Source organism: Culex pipiens, chromosome 2, assembly GCF_016801865.2.
Source record: "Culex pipiens pallens isolate TS chromosome 2, TS_CPP_V2, whole genome shotgun sequence".
Classification (NCBI taxonomy): Eukaryota; Metazoa; Arthropoda; class Insecta; order Diptera; family Culicidae; genus Culex; species Culex pipiens.
Genome location: NC_068938.1, coordinates 157,928,575 through 157,953,921, shown reverse-complemented (window position 1 = coordinate 157,953,921; position 25,347 = coordinate 157,928,575). Strand labels below are relative to the sequence as shown.

The 25,347-nt window shown below is 34.3% G+C and overlaps 2 protein-coding genes across 6 annotated transcripts in view; one reads left to right on the top strand and one right to left on the bottom strand.

The window, feature by feature from the left end:
* Positions 1 to 13,849, top strand: part of LOC120424751 (uncharacterized) — a 422,527-nt gene extending 408,678 nt beyond the window's left edge. For 4 of the 5 annotated variants that reach the window (XM_052708252.1, XM_052708253.1, XM_039588944.2 and 1 more), the window contains 4 exons: positions 3,691 to 4,811; positions 9,202 to 9,375; positions 13,068 to 13,185; positions 13,254 to 13,849. In XM_052708252.1, the coding sequence (XP_052564212.1) occupies positions 3,691 to 4,811; positions 9,202 to 9,375; positions 13,068 to 13,185; positions 13,254 to 13,293 (1,453 nt within the window). In that variant the 3' untranslated portion in view covers positions 13,294 to 13,849. The remainder of the gene's footprint in view (positions 1 to 3,690; positions 4,812 to 9,201; positions 9,376 to 13,067; positions 13,186 to 13,253) is intronic. The other variant, XM_039588943.2, reaches the window with a different exon arrangement.
* A 66-nt stretch (positions 13,850 to 13,915) lies between these two features.
* On the bottom strand, positions 13,916 to 19,863 carry LOC120424753 (tRNA pseudouridine(38/39) synthase-like). Its single transcript, XM_039588946.2, has 6 exons — positions 19,706 to 19,863; positions 19,511 to 19,644; positions 19,364 to 19,455; positions 18,128 to 18,989; positions 14,158 to 14,309; positions 13,916 to 14,055 (listed from the first exon to the last, which is right to left on the bottom strand). The coding sequence occupies exons 1-6, from the start codon at positions 19,778 to 19,780 to the stop codon at positions 13,958 to 13,960; spliced, it is 1,413 nt and encodes a 470-aa protein (XP_039444880.1). The 5' UTR covers positions 19,781 to 19,863; the 3' UTR covers positions 13,916 to 13,957.
* Between the last annotated feature and the right edge of the window lie 5,484 nt (positions 19,864 to 25,347).

The window sequence follows — 25,347 nt, the reverse complement described above, 5'->3', positions numbered from 1 at the left end:
CTCACAAGCTACAGTGACGGTCGCAATACTCCTATACTGTTTTGAAATCATCAAATGATATATTTTTCTATCACTCATTTACAACACTGCAAGTTTTATTTAGCTTTAAGTGGGGTGAACTAGAAAAAAGTATATTTGTTAATTTTGTGAAGAAATAAATTAGGTATTTTTTTTTGAAATTTGAAAATTGCCATTAGATTTCAAATGTTGTATTTTTTTTTAAATTCCAGAATTAAAGGTACACGGAAAAATGTCCCAATTTTTTATTTCACTATTAGCTTTAAAAGTTGAATTCAAAAAATTTAATCTTTGAACTTTTTTGATGTTTAGGGGTATTGACTATCCACAATTTTCGATAAAGTGCACCGTTTTCAAGTCATAGGCCATTAATGGTGTTTTGTTTTTTAAAAAATAATGTTATTTTTTTTATTTAAAAACTGCTTCATGAAGAAAAAGTACTCCTGCAAAAGTATTTTTAAAAAGCTTAAAGCAATTTCTGTAATTATTTTTTACTTTTTTATCGGACTGATGAATGTTTAGATGCAGCCTTTTAAAGTTAATAAAATGTAGATATTTTTTCTCAGAGCCATCTAATAACTCCCAGCATTTGAACTCAAGCGTGATTTATTAATTTTGTTCAATTTTGAATGTTAAAAAAAGAAATTTATGTTTCTAAAAATAATTTCAGCTCTGCGAAATTTTGTTTGGCAAGGTGCTTTTGCTTATTTATGTTACAAAAAACTTAACTTATTTATGTACAAAAAACTTAACATTGATCTAAAAGTTTCAATAAAAAGTATATGACTTGAAAACGGTGCACTTTATAAACAAGCGAATGAAGTACTTGTTGATTGCAAATTTTTAAAAAGAAATTGGCAATATTTCAGATTTTTTCCAAACAAAAAAGGTTTTACGATACAACATCGGAATTTAAAAAAAATCTAAATATGTTGGAATTAGCCCATATATTACTGATAAGATTTCTATTTTCATTTAATTCATGATGTTTTATAACAACAAAACGTATTTTGCCCCCGGATTATGGGGCAGATTTTGAATAGGGCCTAAGTTAAATTTAAAAAAAATCGGTATTTTTTCCGTATACCTATTTTTCTGAAAAAAATAAATAATCATGGCAAATAAATAATTCAACTGTTTAACAACTCTTCAAATGATTTGAACATAATTATAAATAAAAAATCAGTACTGAATGTTTGTTATTGTGATTCCGTAATTTTTTTTTTTATTTTTGGTTCAAAAGTGGCCAAATATTACGAAATAAAAAATAACTCATGGAATTCCGCTCGTCACTCTTTAAACTTTGTAACTTTGTGAATTCTTCGGAAAAATATATTTAAATTTAGAAATTACAACTGACATTTGATATGGCCTGATCAAATTTAAATTATGAGCAATTCTCTGAGATTTCGGTCATTCGATTTTTTTTGTATTTTTTAATCCGGCTGAAACTTTTTTGGTGCCTTCGGTATGCCCAAAGAAGCCATTTTGCATCATTAGTTTGTCCATATAATTTTCCATACAAATTTGGCAGCTGTCCATACAAATATGATGTGTGAAAATTCAAAAATCTGTATCTTTTGAAGAAATTTTTTGATCGATTTGGTGTCTTCGGCAAAGTTGTAGGTATGGATATGGACTACACTGAAAAAAAATGATACACGGTAAAAAAAAATTTGGTGATTTTTTATTTAACTTTTTGTCACTAAAACTTGATTTACAAAAAAACACTATTTTTAATTTTTTTTATTTTTTGATATGTTTTAGAGGACATAAAATGCCAACTTTTCAGAAATTTCCAGAATGGGCAAAAAATCTTTGACCGAGTTATGAATTTTTAAATCAATACAGATTTTTTCAAAAAATCGAAATTTTGGTCGCAAAAATTTTTCAACTTCATTTTTCGATGTAAAATCGAATTTGCAATCAAAAAGTACTTTAGTGATTTTTTGATAAAGTGCACCGTTTTCAAGTTATAACCATTTTTATGTAACTTTTTTGAAAATAGTCGCAGTTTTTCATTTTTTTAAAATAGTGCCCATGTTTGCCCACCTTTGTAAAAAATATTTTTGAAAAGCTGAGAAAATTCTCTATATTTTGCTTTATTGAACTATGTTGATACGACCCATAGTTGCTGAGATATTGCCATGCAAAGGTTAAAAAACAGGAAAATTGATGTTTTTTAAGTCTCACCCAAACAACCCACCATTTTCTAATGTCGATATCTCAGCAACTATAGGTCCGATCTACAATGTTAAAACATGAAACATTCGTGAAATTTTCCGATCTTTTCGAAAAAAATATTTTCAAAAATTTAAAATCAAGATTAACATTTCAAATGGGCGTAATATTGAATGTTTGGCCCGTTTGATATGTTAGTCTTGATTTTAAATTTTTGAAAATATTTTTTTCGAAAAGATCGGAAAATTTTACGAATGTTTCATGTTTTAACATTGTAAATCGGACCTATAGTTGCTGAGATATCGACATTAGAAAATGGTGGGTTGTTTGGGTGAGACTTAGAAAACATCAATTTTCCTGTTTTTTAACCTTTGCATGGCAATATCTCAGCAACTATGGGTCGTATCAACAAAGTTCAATAGAGCAAAATATAGAGAATTTTCTCAGCTTTTCAAAAATATTTTTTTCAAGGGTGGGCAAACATGGGCACTATTTAAAAAAAATGAAAAACTGCGACTATTTTCAAAAAAGTTACCTAAAAATGGTTATAACTTGAAAACGGTGCACTTTATCAAAAAATCACTAAAGTACTTTTTGATTGCAAATTCGATTTAACATCGAAAAATGAAGTTGAAAAATTTTTGCGACCCATATTTCGATTTTTTGAAAAAATCTGTATTGATTTAAAAATTCATAACTCGGTCAAAGATTTTTTGCCCATTCTGGAAATTTCTGAAAAGTTGGCATTTTATGTCCTCTAAAACATATCAAAAAATAAAAAAAATTAAAAATAGTGTTTTTTTGCAAATCAAGTTTTAGTGACAAAAAGTTAAATAAAAAATCACCAAATTTTTTTTTACCGTGTATCATTTTTTTTCAGTGTAGTCCATATCCATACCTACAACTTTGCCGAAGACACCAAATCGATCAAAAAATTTCTTCAAAAGATACAGATTTTTGAATTTTCACATATCATTTTTGTATGGACAGCTGCCAAATTTGTATGGAAAATTATATGGACAAACTAATGATGCAAAATGGCTTATTTGGGCATACCGAAGGCACCAAAAAAGTTTCAGCCGGATTAAAAAATACAAAAAATAAAATTAAAGAAAAAAGACCGATTCCGTAGAGAACTGCTCTTATGTGAAAATATTTATTGGCGATTGCTTTCAAATCGTCACCTTTTTACTTTGGTTGTTCTTTTTTAAGAAAATAAAATTTTACAAATCTTTTTATTGAATAAATCTATATTCAAAACAAGTGAAGTCATGTTGTTTTTATCTTATTCAACAATCGAGAAAATTAGAGCATAGGATTTTAGTTAGGAATTTATTTTATAAATTAAGCATCAATTTTAACTGACGTTAGCTGTTACAATTTTCAAAGAACTTATTGACGTTCCGTACTAAACAGAACACAATTAAATTTTGCAGCTGCTTGCCTATACAATGTAAAATAAAAACTTGTTTCTATCTTTCTTTTTTGCAGGGACGGCCGCCTGCGGATCGGCGACGAGATTGTCAACGTAAACGGGCACCATTTACGTGGCCTGCAATCTCCCAGCACGGTACAGCGCATCCTATCGACGTTTGTCAACAACATTGTAGACCTTGTCATTGCGCATGACGAGCTAACTACGTTCAGCGCCGACCTGCACCGCAAGATCAAGATCGACGGCTCCAAGCTGGGCGGCGGTCATGGCCTTGACGGTCTTGACGGTGCGGGTTCGGGGACGCCACAACACCCGAGACTTCAGCAGCAGCAGACGACCCTCGTCAACTGTTCCACGCCGTCGGCTCGGAAGGGACCGTTTTGCCCGATGACCCCGATGTACTCACCGGTGGACTACGTGCCGGTGTACGCCAATCGGATCTCGATCTCGAACACGATCTGCGACGACGAAAAGTGGCAAATGCTGAGCAAGCAGCGAAGCGAAGCCCTCGGCAAGAACCACGGCTACTCGCACATTTTGGGCTCAAAGCGCGTCATCAAGGATAGCGACGAAGACATCGTGATCGTTCCGCACCAGCAGCAGCATCAACAGCAGCAACCTCCGCCACCTCCCTCTACGGTACAAGCCATGCCGAACGGTGCCCACATGCTGTACCGACCCGTGTCCCAATCGAATCTCAGTCGTCACTCATCGATCGCACATCTGGCCACCGGAACCGGAACCAACGGGGATGACGATGAGGAGACGGCCCTGTCCCGACCCATCACCATGGTTGAAGTGATTTCAGACACCATCCGGCGGAATGTCCCCTTCGGAAGCATCAGCAGTAGCAACCGTGGTGCCAACCCGGACTACCGGTCGATCAAGATCAAGAACCCGGAGGACGTCCCAAAGACAGTACAAAGAATTCGGCTCAAGTCTTTCACCGATTCAAATGGGGCCGCGTCGGACGGGGGAAGTTCTGGGATTGGAGAGGACGTAGTGGACGGAGGAGCTGGTGGTGGTGGGAATCCGCTGCAGAGGTCAAAGACTGAGCAGAATGTCTGCAGCAGTGGCGGCAGTCGGGATGAGCTGCTGGACTGCTCGATGGATGGCACCAAGTACGAGTCCGGGGTGCGGATTCTGATCAACGAGGAAGGTTCGTCGTATATTGAAGGTGAGGGGTGTCTATGTTTTTATTGTTTGTTGTGCTATTGTTTATTCGTACATACATATTTTCTATAAAAAAATGTCTTGGAATTACCCATCACAATTTGCTGTTCCTGAGATTCAAAATTCATGCTTATTTTGAGATACCGTCAACTGAGGCGAAAAGGGGCTACAGTCTAGTAGGGACAGCACGTCCAAACATTCAATATTACGCCCATTTAAAATGCTAGTCTTGATTTCAAAATTTCAAAAATATTTTTTTTAAAAGGATCGGAAAATTTTACGAATGTTTCATGTATTAACATTGAAAATCGGACCATTAGTTGCTGAGATATCGTCATTAGAAAATGGTGGGTTGTTTTGGTGAGATTAAGAAAACTTCAATTTTCGTGTTTCTTTTTATTAAAGTGGCTCTATCTCAGCAACCCGAGGTTCAATCTTAAATGTCTCTTAGGCAATTTTATAGCAAATTTTCTGAACTTTTCGAAAAAAATATTTTAGAGGTGGTCACTCATGGTCACTATTTTTAAAAATCGAGAAACTGCAAATATTTCGCTAAAATCAAACTTTCGGTGGCTATATCTTGAAAACGGAGCCCTTTATCAAAAAATCTGTAGAGTACTTTTCGATCGCAAATTCAATTTTGCATTAAAAAATAATGTCAAATTTGTTTTTGCATTTAACTTCGATTTTTTCCAAAAATCACTATTTTTTCAAAAAATCATAACTCGGCGGCAGATTTTTTGACCATGTTTCTCTATGGCTCAAAAGTTGCGGATTTTTGTCCCCTAAAACATATCGAAAAATCTCGAAAATTAAAAAATACGTATTTTGGGAAATTGAGTTTTTGTGAAAAAAAGTTGATTAAAAAATCTGCAATTTTTTTCCGTGTACCTATTTTTTTCTCAAAAGTCCTCAACAATACCTACAACTTTGCCCAAGACACCAAATTGATCAGAAAATTCACTCAAAAGTTACAGCTGTTTGAATATTTACATACCATTTTTGTATGGACAGCAGCCAAAATTGTATGGAGACTTGTATGGGTGAACTAATGACACAAAATAGCCTATTTGGTCATAGGGATTTGGCTCAAACTTTGTGGGGGCCTCAAAGTTTGAGCCAAATCAAAAAATACAAATAAAATCCATTTCCGGGTATGGTAGAGAATTGCTCAACAGTGACAAATTTCTAACAATCTAATTCCGAAAAGTTCAACTTTTCAGCATTGTTTGTTTTAGCTTGGCGACGTTGTGAAATGTTTAGCTTTTTGCAACTGAGCAATATTCGGAGGTTTCGGCCATCCGAATGATTAATTTTTCAATTTGGCTGAAACTTTTTGGACACATTCCGTTTGACTAAGGCTAGCAACTGTACAGATTTGTTCTTACCATACGGATTTTTGTACTGATTTTTTCGTGTAATACAGATTTGTACTGAATTTTAATGGGACAATAACAACTTTTTAAATATAAGTGATTTTTTTAGTCGGTCAAAGCTATTGATAATGAGACATTTTTATTTAACTGTCAGTTTAATTTCAAAAGGACGTTTGACGTTGTGAAAACCTGTTAAATAAGAATTAACAAATATTTCTGTGTAAATACTCAAGGAGCTATTAGACTATGGCAACAAACAAATAAACTCGCACTTTTACAGTTTACCATACTCGCAAACAAAGCCAAATGTATGCAGGCTGTCGTTTCTGCAAACAAATGCAGGCAAACCGCCAAACTGTCAAAAATTGTGTTTGTTTGCGACTTTGTTTGTTTGTTCAGAACAATTCTTGACATTTCGTCAATTTTCGAGCGTTTTACAAAAAAAAAAAATGAAAAACGTAATGATTTGATTTCTGTAATTCACGATTTATTTTGTGAATGTTTTTAAACGTACAGGAAGTTAAAAGCACGCTGTTAGCAAAATGAAAATTGTAAGCTGTAAATACGATATAGTTTTTTTTTTAAACTTTGTTTTTAGTCCCAAAATAAAAAATAATGCCTTATCCGTTTTTGTTTTACCATGAGGTCATATCAACAAAGTGTACGGATTTAACAAGAGAGCAATTATCTATGAAATAGGTATTTTTTCTTAATTTTAATTTTTGTATGGTGAATCTTTTTTGGTGCCTTCGGTATTCCCAAAAAAGCCATTTTGCATCATTAGTTTGTCCATATTCCATACAAATTTGGCAGCTGCCCATACAAAAAAGATTTATGAAAATTCGAAAATCTGTATCATTTGAAAGAATTTTTAGATCGATTTGGTGTCTTCGGCAAAGTTGTAGGTATGGATAAGGACCACACTGAAAAAAAAATTAACGATGAATTTTTTTTGTGATTTTTTATTTCACTTTTTGTCACTAAACCTTGATTTGCAAAATAAAAAACACTATTTTTAATTATTTTTATTTTCTAAAATGTTATAGGGGACATCAAATGCCAACTTTTCAGAAATTTCCAGAACGGGCAAAAAAACTTTGACCGAGTTATGATTTTTTGAATCAATACCGAAGATTTAAAAACAGGAAAATTGTTTTTTTTCTAAGTCTCTCCCAAACAACCCACCATTTTCTAATGTCGATATCTCAGGTCCGTTTTTAATGTTAAAATATGAAACATTCGCAAAATTTTCTGATATTTACGAAAAAAATATTTTCATTTTTTTATCAAGACTAACATTTCAAAAGGGCGTAATATTGAATGTTTGGCCCTTTTGAAATGTTAATCTTGATTAAAAAAAATATTTTTTTCGAAAAGATTAGGACATCGAAAAATGAAGTTGAAAAAATGTTGAGACCAATATTTCGATATTTTTTTAAAAATCAGTATTGGTTAAAAAATGAATAACTCGGTCAAAGATTTTTTGCTCGTTCTGGAAATTTTAGTCTAATCTAATATAATCTAATCTAATCTAATCTAACACAAACGCAGCCAGTCCGATAAAAGCATGCTGGAAAGTCTTGTGATTAGATTACGCCCCAAGCACTTTTCTTGTCATTATTAATAGTTGCAGTACATCCGAGAACACCCGAAAATGTATTGCAAAAATTAAAGCGGCCAACCCTACTACGTTATGTTTACCGCAGAGAGGATTCTGAGAACGGATCACATTTCACAGATCTACAGGGGAGGAAGGATGCGTGGACATACCGTAGCAAACGCTCCAGTTTACAGTTTCATTTGTGTTTTGTATAATGTGTTAAGTGTAAAATATAGTGTGGTTATATAATCAATTAAATATAATAATGTAATATAATGATCTTTTAATAAAATCCCTTCACCTATCTATAATAACCACGCACCCAAGCACACAAACAGCGACACAAAAGAAAGGAAAATGAGCATGCAAAAACAAGACAGCGCGTCCCCGTGGTCAGCTCACTAATCCGAACTAATCTTGCTCGTTCTGGAAATTTCAGTGACAAAAAGTGAAATGAAAAAAGAACATTTTTTTACCTTGTACATTTTTTTCAGTGTAGTGCTTATTTATACCTAAAACTTTTCTGAAGATATCAAATCGATCAAAAAAATCCATCCAAAGATACATAGTTCAAAAAAAGGTTTATTCCGTTGCTCAACTCAAATGAGTTGAATGATAAAAAAGCGTTGCACCATTAGGAAAAATTTTAAATTTTGAGTGTCATGAAAAACTACTGATTCAAATATTTTTATATTCCGGATTCTCTTTGTGCCAAAAAAGATTTTTCAAACGAACCTGGTGTGACTTTATTGGTAGATGAAAATCAGATTTACAATATTTTTAAGTTTGCGTTGTCATGAATCGTGAAATCTTGTATAATGTGAAGAATAAAAATTTACGTTTCTGTAGTTTAATCCGAAAGTGAATACAGAAATTTATGGATTTTTTTTTGAGAATAATTACGAGAAAAAGAATCAATCGCATCAATTTGATGGTTGATTTGGTTTAGAATTGTGAAATTGATCTCAATTAATTCCAATTTTTTTCATTATGATCTAACCACGTCCCACGCTAAAATTTAATATGTTCAATGTGTAACCTTGAACGGGAATCATACGCATGAAATCGAGAGGAGGGATTAAAACATTATAAATGTTCACTTCGTGCGTAGAATTGGCTAATGGCATCATCATCATCGTTAACATTTCTCAAGCCCAAGTCACGACTTGATCGCGACATTCTAGCCAAGCAGAGTGGTCGGCGTCCACTCGTCTGCTGAAGAAATTAACTTTGAGCCATATTTGGTTCGACTTAAAGATGATTCTTGAATGTTAATGAGCTTCTTTGACTTTTTCGTATGGTCATTTATCAAGTTTGTTTTTCTTTTAAGATGAAGATTTGTTTTTTTGGTTTTGTCGAAAATCATCGAAAATATTTTATTATATAAACTAAATTTCTTAACTTTTACTTCCCAACAGGCATCCACACCAAGTGCACTTTCCTGACGGTGACGTACTACAAGGGCGCCGGCATGAAGTCGCTCGGCTTCAGCATCGTCGGCGGCCGGGACTCGCCCAAGGGCAACATGGGCATCTACGTGAAGACGGTCTTCCCGAGCGGGCAGGCCGCGCTCGACGGCAACCTGATGGCCGGTGAGTTAACCCTTAAAGTTTTGACTGGATCGCTGAGGGTTAGGTTCGATTTCATGTTTGTCCTCTTTGGAGTTTCATCATTTTTGGTAGTAACTAGCACAACAAGAGAATCGTGATTTGTTGCTCAGCAAATGAAGCGGCGCAGATTGCATTGGAGTAGGTTGCACCGCGTGGGAGTTACTAATTTTAACAAATCAAATCACCGCAGGTGGTGATCCTTCATGTGGTGCAATATGTCTTTTAAAACCTTTCACAACACTGCCTCCCTAGCTTATTTTGTCGGTTTTGTTGTTGTTGAAATTATGCTTATACGATCTTCGGTCCTCTACTACTGTGGCTTATGACTCAAGCTTAGACTAGGTTTGGTTGGTCTACCAATCAAGCCTGGAATGTACTTGAACAGCACGGCCACTTTCACGACATGAACTTCCAACCCGTTTCTTTGGTTGGTCAAAAGTCTTACGTGATTCAAAATTTCATTAGTAATGCGCAATTGACCTTTCAAAAATTCCTACACATTCAATGCTAAAAAAAGTTGACCTTTTCATCGATCAAACTAACTCTTACGTAAAAAGTCGCACTAACTAACTCATTTGTTTGTTTTGCTGGCACAATTCAAAATTCGCTCCCTCCCAACATCACACCGTTTTCATTTGGAGACATGCACTATGAATTCTTGTTTTGCAAACGACAATTTTGCGTTTTGTCCCGCGTTTTGTTTTTCAGCGCCCGCAGTCAACCAACCGGATCGCCAATTAACGTTACAACATAATAAATTAACTAACGCAATCTAAGTCACACACAGTCATGGTGCAGCTTAGCTGGCTAGAACTGCTGCGGGCATGCACTTGATGTTGTCATGCAATATCGGTGTACGGTTAATGGCATTGACGCCGCCTCAACGGTGATGGTCATTGCCCTTTGGGAAATTAATCACGCAGAGTTGATTAGAGGGCTGTAACGGAGATGTTTGTGTTATTTGCTGTTGTAGTTTTTAAATCTTATTATCGAACATTGTTTTATTTTTGTCACAGCAATTGCAATTGGAATATCTTTTGACAATCAAAACGGATTTACAAACCCTAAACAGAATTTTAAAGGTGAGCGATTTCTCTACAAATTTATAGCAAGATATATTTTTTAAAGATCGATCCAGATCAATTGAAAATCCGTACCAAAAATCAAAAATCTTAAACTAAAAAAAACGGAATTTTTACCGATAGAATATTTTCATATTTATAGATTCTGGTTCAGGCCGGTAAAACACAACTTTCTACGTATAAATCTCCGATGGGGTATCTCGGTTTATAATTTTTTGTTCCAGCCACGCCATGACAATTGTCCATCGCGATTTTTAAATATTCATATTTTGATTTGGATGTAATTTTTACATGCATTCCCTATGTCAAAAGAAGAAATTTTGCATCATTCATTTTTCCATACAAGACCTCATAAAATTTTGGGGGTTGGTACTACAAAATGAGTATGTAATGTATGTAAATCTTCAGTATGTATCTTGAGAAGGGATTTTCTGATCGATTTGATGTCTTGAGCAAAGTTGTAGGTTATGTTTAGGATCTTTCGGAAAAAATAGGTACACGGAAAAAAAAGATTTAACTTTTTTTTAATTACTAATAGTTAAATTCCCTATTTTTTTTTATTTTTGATTTTTTTATAAGTATAACATATTATTTTTAGGGTACACAAAAGACATCTTTCAAGTCTTGTCCATTATGTTGCAAAATCAGGTTTAGGAGATATGATTTTTTGAAAAATAACCTTCTTTTTTGGAAAATATCGAAAACATGCACAAAAAAATATTGAAGATTATTTTTCATGCAAAATAAGATTGGGTCATACAAATTTCAGCATTTTTGTATGACCCAATGTCACCCTTGATGACAGTATAGCTACTTTTAGGTTTAAATTTTCGATTTCCTTCCTTTTTTTGCATTTAAAAAACACTTTTTGAAAGAAGACCACCTCTGAAAAATATGAGGATGACGATATCTCGGAAACTATTGGTTCGATTTTCAAAGTTAAAAAATTAAACCTTTGCGAAATTTTCTGATGTGAGTTTATTTTTTTAAATTTCTTCTGAACAATGAAAATAGTAAAAAAATATCTAATGAAACAAATAAAAAAATCCAATTGTAAATCATACATATATTTGAAGAATTTTACTTTAAGCGATTAAATTTAATAAAAAATCCCTTCTCAAGATACAGCATTTTATACATTTACATACCCTTTTTGTATGACAGCCCAATGAAAAAATCTCAAAAGCAAAATGCAGGGAATTTTATAAAGCTTTTCGAAATATTTTTATCAAAAATGGGCGAACATGAGCACTATTTAAAAAAATAATTTAATACTGTTAGGTTAAAGATTGCCCAGATTCACATTTATGCCACTTTAAATATTAAAAATGATTAGTTATTTGTATTTTAGAAATTATTTGTTAGTGATAAAAAGTGATTAAATCATAAAAATAAAAAAAAAACTTTTTTTTGTCCTCATCCAAATCTCTAACTTTGCCGAAGACAGCAAATCGGTCGAAAATGTCTTCAAAAGATACAAATTTGTTTATTTTCTCATGCCAAATTTGTATGAAAAACTATGTACACAAACTGATGATGAAAAATTGAATTTTGAGCAACACAATTATTAATTGATTAAATGGGTTGTTTTGTTGAAACTGTTTTTAAAAGCTGCAATTTTAATTTATTTTTATTTTCAAATGTGACGTACTTTGTGAATGAAGCCTTAAATAACTTTATTTTTAACCCTCTACTGTCCAATTTTTTTTCGATTTTTTATATTTCCCGTGTTAAGGAGGTCATTTTGAGCAACTTTTCTTCTACGAAAAACTTTACTTCTCTTGTTTTTTTTGTTTCTCTTGTTTCATTTTTAGTATTTTAATTTGCATTTATCTTGTTTAGTTTAGGTTTGTTTTTGGAAGTATTTGGCCTATTCTACCACCTCCTATAATTACATTTTGCCTATATAATTTTTGCCTGTTTTTATAGTCACTTTTTCAATTTTTGCTTGTTTTTCATATTTTCTGCCATAAAATGGCACAATTATTACTTACATTTGTAAAAATGCGTACAGTCATAGTCTGGGACACATTGGCAAAGTCACATAAAACAAATTAAACCTTACAACCCTAAAACTTTCTAAAATTTTAAGTGTTCTTCTTTCCAATGCATTTTAAAGATCAAAAATTGGTTGAACAATTGATTTTTTGAATCGAAGCCCGTCTAGAGGCGAGGTTGGGTTGCAGAGGGTTAAATGAAAATGTTCAAGGACAAGAAATCACCGAAACAAAGTTAAATCCATGTTTCATTTAAACTTATCCTTTTGATATTATGTTTTTTTTTTACAAATATCGTTCTATTGACTTGGTTTCAATTTCTTAAACGAGTTTATAATACTTTTGAAGCTGTAAAACCCTTATATCGTTGCTGTCGTGCTAACTTGTCGCACGTGCATTTTAGGCCAATTTGAGTTAGGAACGCTATTTTGGCATATTTGCTTTTAATTTCGAATTTTGATAAAATTAGGTGTTTTAGCCATCCTGCTTGCTGGTTTATATCACAGTCACGCAAAAATATTCTGGTTTTTCGAGACATTTTCAGATAATTATTTTGAATTAATATATTTTGTTTGCAAATTACCTAATTCACCAGGTGACGAAATCATCTCGATCAACGACGTCGCCGTACACGGGATGAGCCACGCCGAAACGATTGGCCTGTTCAAGAACATCAAGGAGGGTCCGGTGGTGCTTAAGCTAACAAGGCGAAAGTAAGTTGAGTCAGCTGCTCTTGCTTTGGTAATTAGTTTAAACTGTCTCCTTCTCTCCCCATTTCCAGATATCAACGCGCCAAATCCGTAGACAACTTGCCCAACTGAGATTTCAAGTGTCTTTAAACCCTGACACCGTCCAGCACTTTCGGCTAAATCTGTCTGCCGCCGCCGCCGTGCCAAAAATGGAGATTCTGCGCCGGGTGTCTGTTTTGATTTGTTGACCCCCCTCCCACACGCCCAAGACACACCACAAAAATGATTATATTTAATTTTTCTGTCTCGTTTATCGTTTTCGGATGTGCTATTTCCAGGTGGTGGCGCAAGCCTCCCCCACACAGATACACACACACACACACCCGTGGCACATACACGCATCCTATTCTAGTCACTTTCTCGTACTGAACAAAAAAATGTAAAACGTTGATTTTCTTAACATGTTAGTTAAATTGATTTCGTGGAAGCTTGATTAAGTGGTGTAGATTAGCAGCTAATTTCTTCTCGTTTACTTTACTTTAGGGACTAAAGCAGTTTAGGTTAAGGCACACACACACCCCCACACACACACGTTCACGACAAAATCAAAGATTATTTTCGCAAGTTTGTACAAACTTTATTAAGGTAATTTAACGTTGCAATAAACAGAGAAAAAGATTTCACTTCAGGTTGATGTTTTTCTTTCAGTCCCAAGTCCCTGTGCTAAGAATATTAATTACCCTTGCCTAAAACGGCCACTTGTGTATTCAGTACGAAACCGAACAAAATAAATAGATCAATCCGCCTTGTTGCCACCTTCCTCGCCCACCTCCTTGACGCTAACCTGGATGCGTCGCTTCTTGGCGTAATGCTCGATTCGGTTCTCAAGGGTTTCTGGAAGGAAAATGAAACGTAAATCGGCCATTAACTCTCTCGCGCGCGATCGATTAGTTGCATACAAATGGCTGTGAAATTTGGAGCACTTTGCAGACTTACCACACATTTTACGGCTCATCAACGGTTGATACTCGCGTGATTGGACGCCCTGCAGAAGGATGGAAGCTTGAGCGATCGGCTTCGGATGGGTGGGAAACTGTTCGGCGTAGATGTCTTGCAGGGATTTGAGCATTTCACGGCACATCGTGGATCTGCAAATATTAAACAAGCTTAAACACATTTTGAGAGCCTTTCCTATGACCAAACCATTTTGCACAACTTGTTCGCCCAAAAATGTCCCCAAACCAAATTAGTCACACAGAAAAAAAAAATGATAGTAATATTCATCAGGAAATGGAGATAGATTTTGTGTCAAAAAAAAAGTGTACTATTACATCAGGAATAGGTGAATTTTCATCAGTTTCTGATGAATATTCGTCAGGTTCACATTTTTACACATTGTTTTAGCAATATTACTCAAAAAAAGGGTAATATTCAACCAACCAAATTTTCAACCTTCCAAAATTCAACTTTTTTTTTGCTGTGTAGTTTACAAAAATGATATTTCAATTTTCGAATAGCTGTGAAGTTTTTGATCAAATCAGACTTTATAAAAAAAAGTTCGACTTTAATTGATTATGTATATCAAGACGTCACACTATTAACAAAAGTTCATTTTGGGCCAGAATTTTTATTCTTGCTTTATTATTTTTAGCGAACAGACAATTTGTAAACAACAATCAAGAACCCGCATTTTTATTAGAATTATTACTTAATGACTTAATGGTAAACATATTTTTTCCCATTTTAATGGTATCCAACTTTCAAAAAATTAAAAAACTTAAAAAATCCGGACTTAATAATTTTTTTGTTGTAGTCCAAAGAATTCGTTTTTAAAGTCACTTTTTTTCGTTTTGGATATAATTTTTGCCTTTTGAAATTTTTAAATTTAGAATTACAAATAGCAAACAAAACATTTCATTAATTTTGATACATTGTAATATTGTTAAGTAAAAGTCAAGGTTGTTAACGATACAATTGTTAAGAAAGTTACACTATCAGAAAAAAAAGTACGAAATACGATTATTCTATCGGAAAAAACGTTTTAAACGATAACCGACGATAACTCAATTAAAATATTTATGAGAGTTTTTTTCGGTTTAAACACTAAAATTTTCATAAAATACTGTGATTTATGAAAATACTCAGTTTTTCAATATATTTAACGAAGCGAAATTTTGTCAGTATTTTCACTTTATTAGTGTTATTTGTTGTAAAATACTTTTTTTTACAAAATACCTTATTTAAAAAAATCTATATATCCATAATTGTTGTTGTTGTTAATTCATTTATTTCTAGCAGCATTAACCTTCGCTGCCTTACATTTCCATAATTATCAATATAAGTTTTGAACGATTCGAATTTTTGTTTGCATTTTCACTTAGTTAGTTTTTTTGAAGTACTCAATTTTCACAAAATACCGTTTTTTATGAAAAATGCTCAAAATATGAGTATTTTTTATGAATTAAGGTATTTTGAGAAAATTTTACGATTCTATTCCAAAAACTGTGAAATAGTAAGAATGCACTTAAAATTTCGCATCTTAAGTATTTGCTTAAAACACGAAATTTTGTAAAAAAATTGAGTATTTAACATGAAAATTTTACAATAAAGGTGAATATTAGGGTGGGTACGTTTTTCAAAAAGTTCTCGGATCAAGTTTTAGTATGGTTCCCCTTGTATGGCATGCCCATAGGGACTTTCATGCCAAATATCAGCTCATTTGGTTGTAAACTGGCTGCGCGCATCAGGGTTAAAGTTTACATGGGAATTACTATGGGAAATTGGAACTTTTTGTTCAAATGCTCCTACAGGTCTGGGAAAATCACGCGCCAACTTCTGGTATGGTCAGGCCTATGGAGAATGGTCTGGAGAACACTTTTCCAGAAGAGAGCATATGGATTCGTTGTCCCTAGACCTGGCGCATCGGCAAACAATCCGATGTCTCCGGAATCAACGGTTTTCCCTTAAAATGCATCAAATTTTCCTTAGCATGCTATGAAAGCTTGATGAACACCGCGAAGCCATACGTCAGGCAGCTACCACATGGTTGAAATATTTGCAAAAAAATACAAATTTGCTTTGCAAAGATTCTGAATTCGACTAAATAATATCAGGATTGCTCTAAATGATCATTTTCTAGTTGAAAGAAGGTTTGCCATTGAATATTCCAACCGTTTCTCACCCACGTGCTGCCTGACGTATGGCGTCGCGGTGTTCATCAAGCTTTCATAGCATGCTAAGGAACATTTGATGCTTTTTAAGGGAAAACCTTTGATTCCGGAGACATCGGATTGTTTGCCTATGCGCCAGGTCTAGGGACAACGAATCCATATGCTCTCTTCGGGAAAAGTGTTCTCCAGACCATTCTCCATAGGCCTGACCATACCAGAAGTTGGCGCGTGATTTTCCCAGACCTGTAGGAGCATTTGAACAAAAAGTTCCAATTTCCCATAGTAATTCCCATGTAAACTTTAACCCTGATGCGCGCAGCCAGTTTACAACCAAATTAGCTGGTATTTGGCATGAAAGTCCCTATGGGCATGCCCTACAAGGGGAACCATACTAAAACTTGATCCGAGAACTTTTTGAAAAACGTACCCACCCTAGTGAATATACATACATAATTTTGCTAAGTCTTTTATCCGCATTGCATTTTTTTTTTTGTATTTTCATGATATATGGTATTTTGTGACAATTTGAGTACTTTATTCGGGAAAACCCCAAAACAGTAAGACGACAAAGAAAACTTCGCAACGTTATTTCCCAAAATAAATTTTTTTAAACAATTTAGTGTTTTTATGAAATACGGTTTTTTAAATTTAAGTCTTTCGCAAAAAAAAAATCTAATGAAGCGAAAATCCATACAAAATTTCTCATCGATACATCGATATTGCAAATTTGAGCATTTTCACAAATTCCGGCTAAAAAATGTAATACTTTTTGAGCACTTATACTTTGTAACTCACTATACAGTCCGAACTCGATTATCCGAAGGCCTTGGCAGGATTTCACTTCGGATTATTGAATCATAAAAAAAAATCGTTGACTCATTTTTAATTGTTTTATTTTTGTTTATGACTCCTAAAACTACTCTAAAATGATTTAAAATTTTTAAGGTACCACTAAAGCCGAAATCTGGTAAATTTTCATAATTTTTGCCAACACTTCCAAAAAATGTCGCGCAACATAAATTGATGGCAGCCAAAATGGTGGTGAGGAAATATCGTAAAAACCAACCATTCAATTTTGACTAAAATGCTGTCGCAGAACTCAAATTTAATGATGAAAGTAAGAAAATAAAAAATCACAAAACAATTATTGATTCGCTCATAATTCGAATATCCGAAGTCCCATACAAACCTTCAGATAATCGAGGCTTCGGATAATCGAATCTGGACTGTATTAATAAAATTATCATTTCAGTAAAAACTTAAAAAATTAAAAAGGATTAGGTTTCAATCATTCGAGTAAGATAAATAAGGTTTAAATCTGATGTATTTTTTGCTGTTTTTTTTTTCGTTTTCCAAATTTGTTCTCATTTTCAATCGAACCAAATTTTAATTATTTTCAGATTTAATTTTTTAATGTTTATTTTTTTTTATTAGCATCATACACGGAGAAAAAAAAATTCCCAAAATCGTGAACAAGCGTTCATGACATTCGGAACCACGAACAAAGTGTTCAAATTCCATGGTACGATTTTGAAAAACGTACCATGAAATTTGAACACTCTGTTCGTGGTTCCGAATTTCATAAAGGCTTGTTCACGATTTTGAGAACTCATTTTTCTCCGTGTACGGTAGCTGCATAGCTGTTGTCGTTGAAAATATTTTTTTATTTGCGTTAAATATCAGACATTTATGTTTGAAATTCCAAATTTATAGCTGTAACTTTTTAGGAGTCCAAACTTGCAAGGAATTATTGAATGTTCCATGATTAACAGAGGTATAATTCAGATTCAACTCACCTTATGCTATTGGAAGCCCACAACGCTTGCAGCTCCTCAATTGTCCTCGTCAGACTCTCTTCCTCATACACCCATTCCCGCAAGTCAGATTCACCCTCGTCCTCGTCCTGATCCTCCTCCGGAACCGGCCCATTCTTGTCAAACACCTTCGGGTCGAACGATCCCTTGCTCTTGTACAAACACTCGTACAAATTCAGCGGCACATCGTTTGCCAAGCTGTACTGCGGCTTCCGAGGGTTCTTCTCCACATCCAGCAGCTCCCGTATCACCGTTGGATCCTCCCGACCTTGCCCAACCAAGATCAGAATCGCCATTATGCAGCGCACCTGATGCCACAGAAATGCCTTTCCTCGCAGCTCAAAGTACAGCATGTCGTACGAAGAATCGCCACCGTCCTTCAGAGAATCCCGAATGACCGCGTAATGAACGTTCCTCTGAAACGTCACCACCCCGTTCCCGACGTCCATTTTGCACAAATTGCGGAAATCGTGCGAGCCCACCAAAAACTCACACCCCTTCCGCATTGCGTCCACGTCGAGGCTTCCCCGCGGGAAAAAGTACCGGTACGTCCTGGAACGGCAGTCGAAACGGGCGCTGTAGTTTGGATTCGCCGTTGGCATCCAGGCCACGCAACGGATTTCCGCCGGAAGAACACGATTCAGCAGCTGGCAGTAGTTGAGCTCGTTTTGAAGGGACTCAGGTGAGAGTTGGCTTTCCGGAGGGAACTTGGAGCGAACGTCCAGGCTGACGACCTGGTGGAATGCACTGACGCCCTTATCGGTGCGACCGCAGCGGTGGTAGTTGGAAGACTCGCGGTTCTCGATGAGGCAGACCCGGGTGAGGGCGTTGAAGAGGTGGTGTTCTGGAAGGAAAGCAGTCTAGATTAAAGATCCCATTTTGACTGTCGCTGTTAATTTTTATTTTATTTTACATGGAATGCATTTGAAGTACAATTCAATCTTAAGACGTTTTTAAAGATAATTATGAGAAAATATATCTCAGGTTTATGTCTTAGTCCTTTTTTAAACCAACTTATCATTAAAGGTTGACGTGACAATTCTCGCTTTTTCAAAAGGATCTATGTACATAGAAAATCCATGGCGCATTGGTTGTTTTGAAAAAGTAATCTAGAATTATTCACAAGTTATGAGATGCAACAATTAAGTTGAAAATATATCAAACGAAAATTGTTTTAAAGATTGAACAAAATTTGAGGAAGTTATCATGTTTTCTTACCAATTGTGTTGGCTGAATCCTCCTGAGTTGCGTACCCTTGGAAATCCCATCCCAAGTAGAAGAATCGTAGCAAAATGTGCCGTTTATGACATCTGAAATTATTTGATTGTAATCATTGAACTTATAAAAATATTTAGCTCAACCCACTTGGAAAAATCAAACTTTCGTTGATTCTTGTTACTGTGTCTTGTTGGTTCAGTTTTTGTTCCGGTGGCTTTCTGAATGATGTTTTTCAGTTGAAAATTCTGGGATTCAAGCTGAATTATTCTGTCCATAAGTTGCTGAAATACAAAATAATTCAATCAAATGATTTTCAAAAAGATCACAAGCCATCGCAAATACCTCTTTGGAAAGCTCTTCGAGCTCCTCCCGGGTGTGTCGCTTGGTTTTCTTCACCACCTCCACCGAAATGTCCATCGTGAATGTTGAATTCGCAAATCAACGAAAAATAAACTGATCAGATCATCAATGAAATCTCAACTACGAATGGCAAAAAATGTAAACAAACACTGCTTGCCGGCGTGACACTTCTTGACGCACGTGTGCATATCAAACAAAAATGGCTGCGTTCCCTGCGTTCGGAAAGAGGGGAAAGATACTTGCATTAAAGAAATCTTATGCGATATTGTATGCAAGGTGATGATAGTGGTGTTGCATAAATTAAGGTGTACTGAAGGATTTGACAAGTCAGTTAATATTTGGTTAAGGTACTTTTTTTTATGGTAACAATTTGCTATTTATTGATTTTTTTTTTTTCAACATCATCATGTATTAGGACAAAGACTAACATATTGTTTGTTGATCGAAGGACAAATTTAAAAAGCGAATACACTTCTATAACGGACTTCAATTATCAATGTTTTATACCGCCACATGAGTCAAAAAGATATCAGAAATCAGTTGTTTCATAATAATGGTACTAGGGGAAATATACCCTTTCTAATCAAACACCTATCTTCGTCATATGGAGAGTTTGATGCTCGATTAAAGCTCCAAAAATACTATTTAGGCTGTAAACTTACCAGCAACAGCACCGCCTCGAGCAAGCACGCAAATGTATGCCACTCACTGGCCAAAAAGATCAAATTTAATGCACTTTTGATCATAATTTCTATTTTGCGAGACCATTTCTCATCATTTTGGTGGCACACACATCCACACGCAAGATCAGAGGTTGACTGCTTAACGAAAGTCGCCATCAATATCCTTTCACTTGCGCTAACGATTTTAAAGCGCATAAAATATAAAATTGCTTCCAACTACCGGCAACATGTTCCATTCACCATTACTTAGTCACTCACTTGAAAAATTATCCCGAAAAATGTGAATAATTAGCAAGCACCATCAAAAAAACAAACGCGCTATGTCTTTTGACGTTTCAATTTTGACCACCCATTCCAAACGAAGGCTGAAGAAAACCGAGCGAGAAGCGAAGGCAAATAAAGAACAAAGGGTGGCCACCAACACCACCAGCAGCGCTTGTGGTGTTGCCAGGAAACTTTCTCTATAAATGCTACTTTTCGTGAGTGTTCGCTCAAAATTTAATCAATTTTGGCAGCACGAAGCAGACCCAAACGAGCGTTGGAAGAAAAAAAAACTAAGCTGAAAATAGAAAAATGGGCGTGGCCCAATGCACACGACTGATTAGAATTCGTTTTTGAAATATTTTTTTTAAAATGCTTGTAAAAGGAATAGCATAACTTTTGATAAAAGTGAAAATAAACAGAAATGTTCACAAAAAGTTGCTCTACTCGTTGGTGTACTTGGTTTTACTGAATTTCAAGGAACACTCCAGATTATCCAGCATCATTCAAACAAGACCGCTTATTAGGTTTAAAATGGGTTTATTTCCCCTATGAAGACATTAGGATAACTAAATTAAATCTTCTCCTGATGATGTTTCAGTCAGAAAAGAGAACGTTTGATTTTTATTATACAACGGGCCAGCGTTACTCTGAATTGCTGGCAGTGTACCATTCAACAATACCAAACAAACAAACATCCAAGCAAACATCATATCCTGTTGAAAACCAACGCTTGAGTCTCTTTTGAGTTCGGGTGAGGATGGGATTCGTTGACAGGAGCGGGTTAAAGTAATAAGATCTTTGTTGAATATCTCAACCATTGAATCTCTGCGCAGTTGCAATAAAGGGCTCACTGTACTATAATTATTTTTAGTAGCCTCTTTTAGTATAAAATAGCGTATTGAAACACATGTTGATCACATGTAATTCTAAAAAGTAAAAGATAAACGTAGATAATGACGACAATTTTGTGTTTGATAAACCATTCAACAAATAAATTCTGTAATTCTTGCATATTATTGAAAGGATATTATGCACATAGAGTTAAAGCTGAAATATTTAATTCCATGCTTCTCTATAAGTTATTTGATACGTGTAAGTGAATGAAGTCCGTATTCGAAGTAAGATATCAAAACAAAAAATTGTCGTCATGATTTGCGTTGTTTGAACCTTTGCCTTAATTTCCTTCACTAATATGTGACCATCCATAAACCCACGTGGACACTTCAGGGGGGTGGGGGGTTATGGCGGTTGTCCACGATCCATACAAAAAAGTTTTTTTTTGTATGGACAATTGTCCACGAGCGGGGGGCGGGGGGGGGGGGGATTAAAAGATTCCAGTAACAGAAGTTTTTTATGTGTGGACAATTGTCCACAAATACCCAAAAAAGTGTCCACGTGGTTTATGAAAGGTCCCTATACACAGGGTGGCCACCTCGGGAAAAAACCGGGAAAACCGGGAAAAACCCGGGAATTTATTCCACCGGGAGAAAACCGGGAAAAACTCGGGAATTCGACTGACAAACCGGGAAAACATTTTAAGTTTAGTTAAAATTCGACAAATTCCTCTTAAATGACTTCAACGTATAATTTTCTCTATCAGAATATTATTCTACTTATTCTAAATGAAGAATTTGGGAAAATAATGTTTAAATTTGTGTAATAGACTCAAGCTACTAGGCTTTGGTTGTTTTTTTTTCTGTTGAGTATTCCATGATATATTTCTTTGACGATGGGGGAGAAGCAACTACGATTATCACTACACCACAGACCCCGGTTTAAAAAAAAAAACAAATGTTTGATAAGCTGCAATTTTTCCGATGAAGTTCGCGTGTCAATAGAAAATTTACTCAGCGCTATGATTTTTGAAGTCTTATTTCTATAAGTATTGCCACGTATTGCCAATGTGCGCCGTTAAAAATAAGAATACAGTTCAGACTCGATTATCCGAAGGCCTCGGAAAAAAAATATAAATATTGAAATAAAAAGCAACAGTTTCAACATTCCAATGGAAAAAGTGTTTTAAAATGCATTTTACACTATTTCAGTTGTTTTGCAATCATTAGTTTTCAAAAAATGTAAGATTTGACGAAAACAAAAAATTTAGCAAAAAAAAACTTCGAAATTTTTTAAAAAATTCATATGATTTTTAAATCAACCTAAACATGCAAAAAATAAATCTGAACGCAGGTGAATGGATTTAAAATTGATTTCAGTTGATTCCACTTAAATTTTCAATATAATTTTGAAGTTTTTGAAAAACAAATTTGCCCCCTGATTTTTCGGGCCAATTTTAAGGGGGGGTGTACAAACTTAAAATAAAATTTAAAATGATTGAGAATGATGAATTCCGTAAAAAAAAGATTAACTGAATTTTGACTGTTTCGGTGGTGTTGTTCAGAAAATCGCAGCACGGTCAATTGATTTTTAACCATACTGTGTTACTCAAAAATTTAAAAACATCCAAACATGTTTATTTTTTCTTTTTTTTTCAATAATTTTGGCACGGCTCATACAAAGGATGTATCGAGAATTATGTTTATGTTTGCGCGATCTGGGAGTCGCGATGAGGGGTTGAAGTACAGGCCAACTCAGAGGGGTTTTTTTTGGACAGTTACATTTTTTCTAGAAATCATCCCATCAATACCTAAATCCTTATCGAAGATACTAAATCGATCAGCAAAAAATGTTTAAGGTACCGATTGTTTAAATATATAGCACTTTTTCTCTTTTCAAAGATAACTGAAGAGTATTTGCATAAATGTTGTTGTCTTTTGCAAATCTTTTCTACCCATACTCATACCCAACATTGTAAATGCTATTTTCTGCTTTCTAGTAATAATTTATGTAATTTTTTTTTAAATTTAATACAAATCGATTTTTTATTGATTTTAAGTTTAAAAAATTGTGGAGCATGGAGATGAAAAATCACAAGCATTATGGAAATTAAGGATTTGGACTAAAAAACTGTTAAAAACGGCTTCTTACTTTTTGTACTCAATTTGAAAGCTTTCTTGAGAAATAACAATATTGAACCAAACGTATACGTTGTGTATGCGTTCAAAAAGTATTTTGATACTAACGTTTGTCTATAAAAAAAAAACATTGTAATTTGAATTAAAACTGTATAGAAAAATTGCTTCTGGCCTCGGGAGAAAACCGGGAAAAACCGGGAAATTGAAAATCCAAATCTGGTGGCCACCCTGCTATACAAGTTTCGCGATATTGAATGGTATTACATAGACATTTCGATGTCTCTGTGCTTTCTTATGATAACTTCATATGAAAACTAGCAAATTTAGTACAAGAGATCACAGAGGCATCGAATTATATGTGGGTATTCGATACTTAATTCTCAAAACATTTTCTTATAAAGATTTGGTTTTACCTTTGGATAATCGAATCTTTGATTTGTGAATTATAATTCATTTAATTTTAAATGTTTGAATCATCTTCATTTCTTCCATACAAATATTCATACAAACTTTGAGTAATGGAATAACACAATATGTATTGGTATTATATAGAACAATTAGGAACAAGATAAACTCAGGGGGGGGGGTCAATTTTGGCTGATTTTAGCGTGACATACTTTATGGATGACGCCTAACTGAATAAGTGAATTTCTGAAACAAGATTTTTTTGTGATATCAGGAAATGTCATACTTTAAGCAAAGACTGAAAAAAAATGTCATCTAATGAACTCAAATTATTTTTTTAAACCTGAAAAAACGTGTTTTAATCCACCTTAAGGTGGTGGGGGCCTTCCTCGCATAGATATACTTTTGAAAGGGTTGTCACGTTTCCAGGCTTGTGTAACGTGAACTAGGGTGACATTGATAGGATTTCTATTTATTTAAGGAATATTTTCAAACTGGTATGGTTTGTCTCAAGGTTGTTTTATTTAAACCATGTACAGGGGTAGGCCTCACAAGGTCCATGCACTATTTTTGGAATAAAGTTTAAACAAAAGTGAATCCCGGAGTGACTTTGATACTCAATTTATTTTTTTCGTCTAATGTTTTATATCTTAGGTTGCTGGTACAATTATTAAGGAAAAAAATCCTTGTTTATATTTAGTTAACTAAGTTTATAAGCATTTTAACAGAAATATACCTAAAATTTTAGGTAGATTTTTTAATAAGTCAGAATTTTGCCTCAAATTTATTAAAATTATTTTTCTTTACAAAATTATCGATTCATATTGCATGTCAGACTGAATTCAAAGCAAAAATAAAAAGTTTTCACAATTTATATGGTAGTTGTTTTATTTAAAAAGCCTATTAATTTGAAGATTTTTTAAAATGTTTTTTTCAAAACACATAAAATTTATTAAATTAGTGGAAAATTGACCAAAGAATCTAAAAATGCATTACCTACTTTTTTCGATTCGAACTCATTTTCATTGAGAAAATCACTTCGAGAATATTGAAAAAATGCTATTCATAAACAAACTTTTTGAAATTTTCAAAAGAAAAAATAGAACTTCTTCTTTAAGCACTTTGAAAACTTCTCTACCACGGTATGAATGTATGATTCCATGCCATTTCATACGTATTTAATTTGTACTCTTCGTTTTGCGGAAAAATCTCAAACCTATCAAAGTCAAAGACTATCAAAGTCACCTCGGTTTACGCATCATTGTCATAAACATATCTGAGATCCACTTCCAAAACTTGT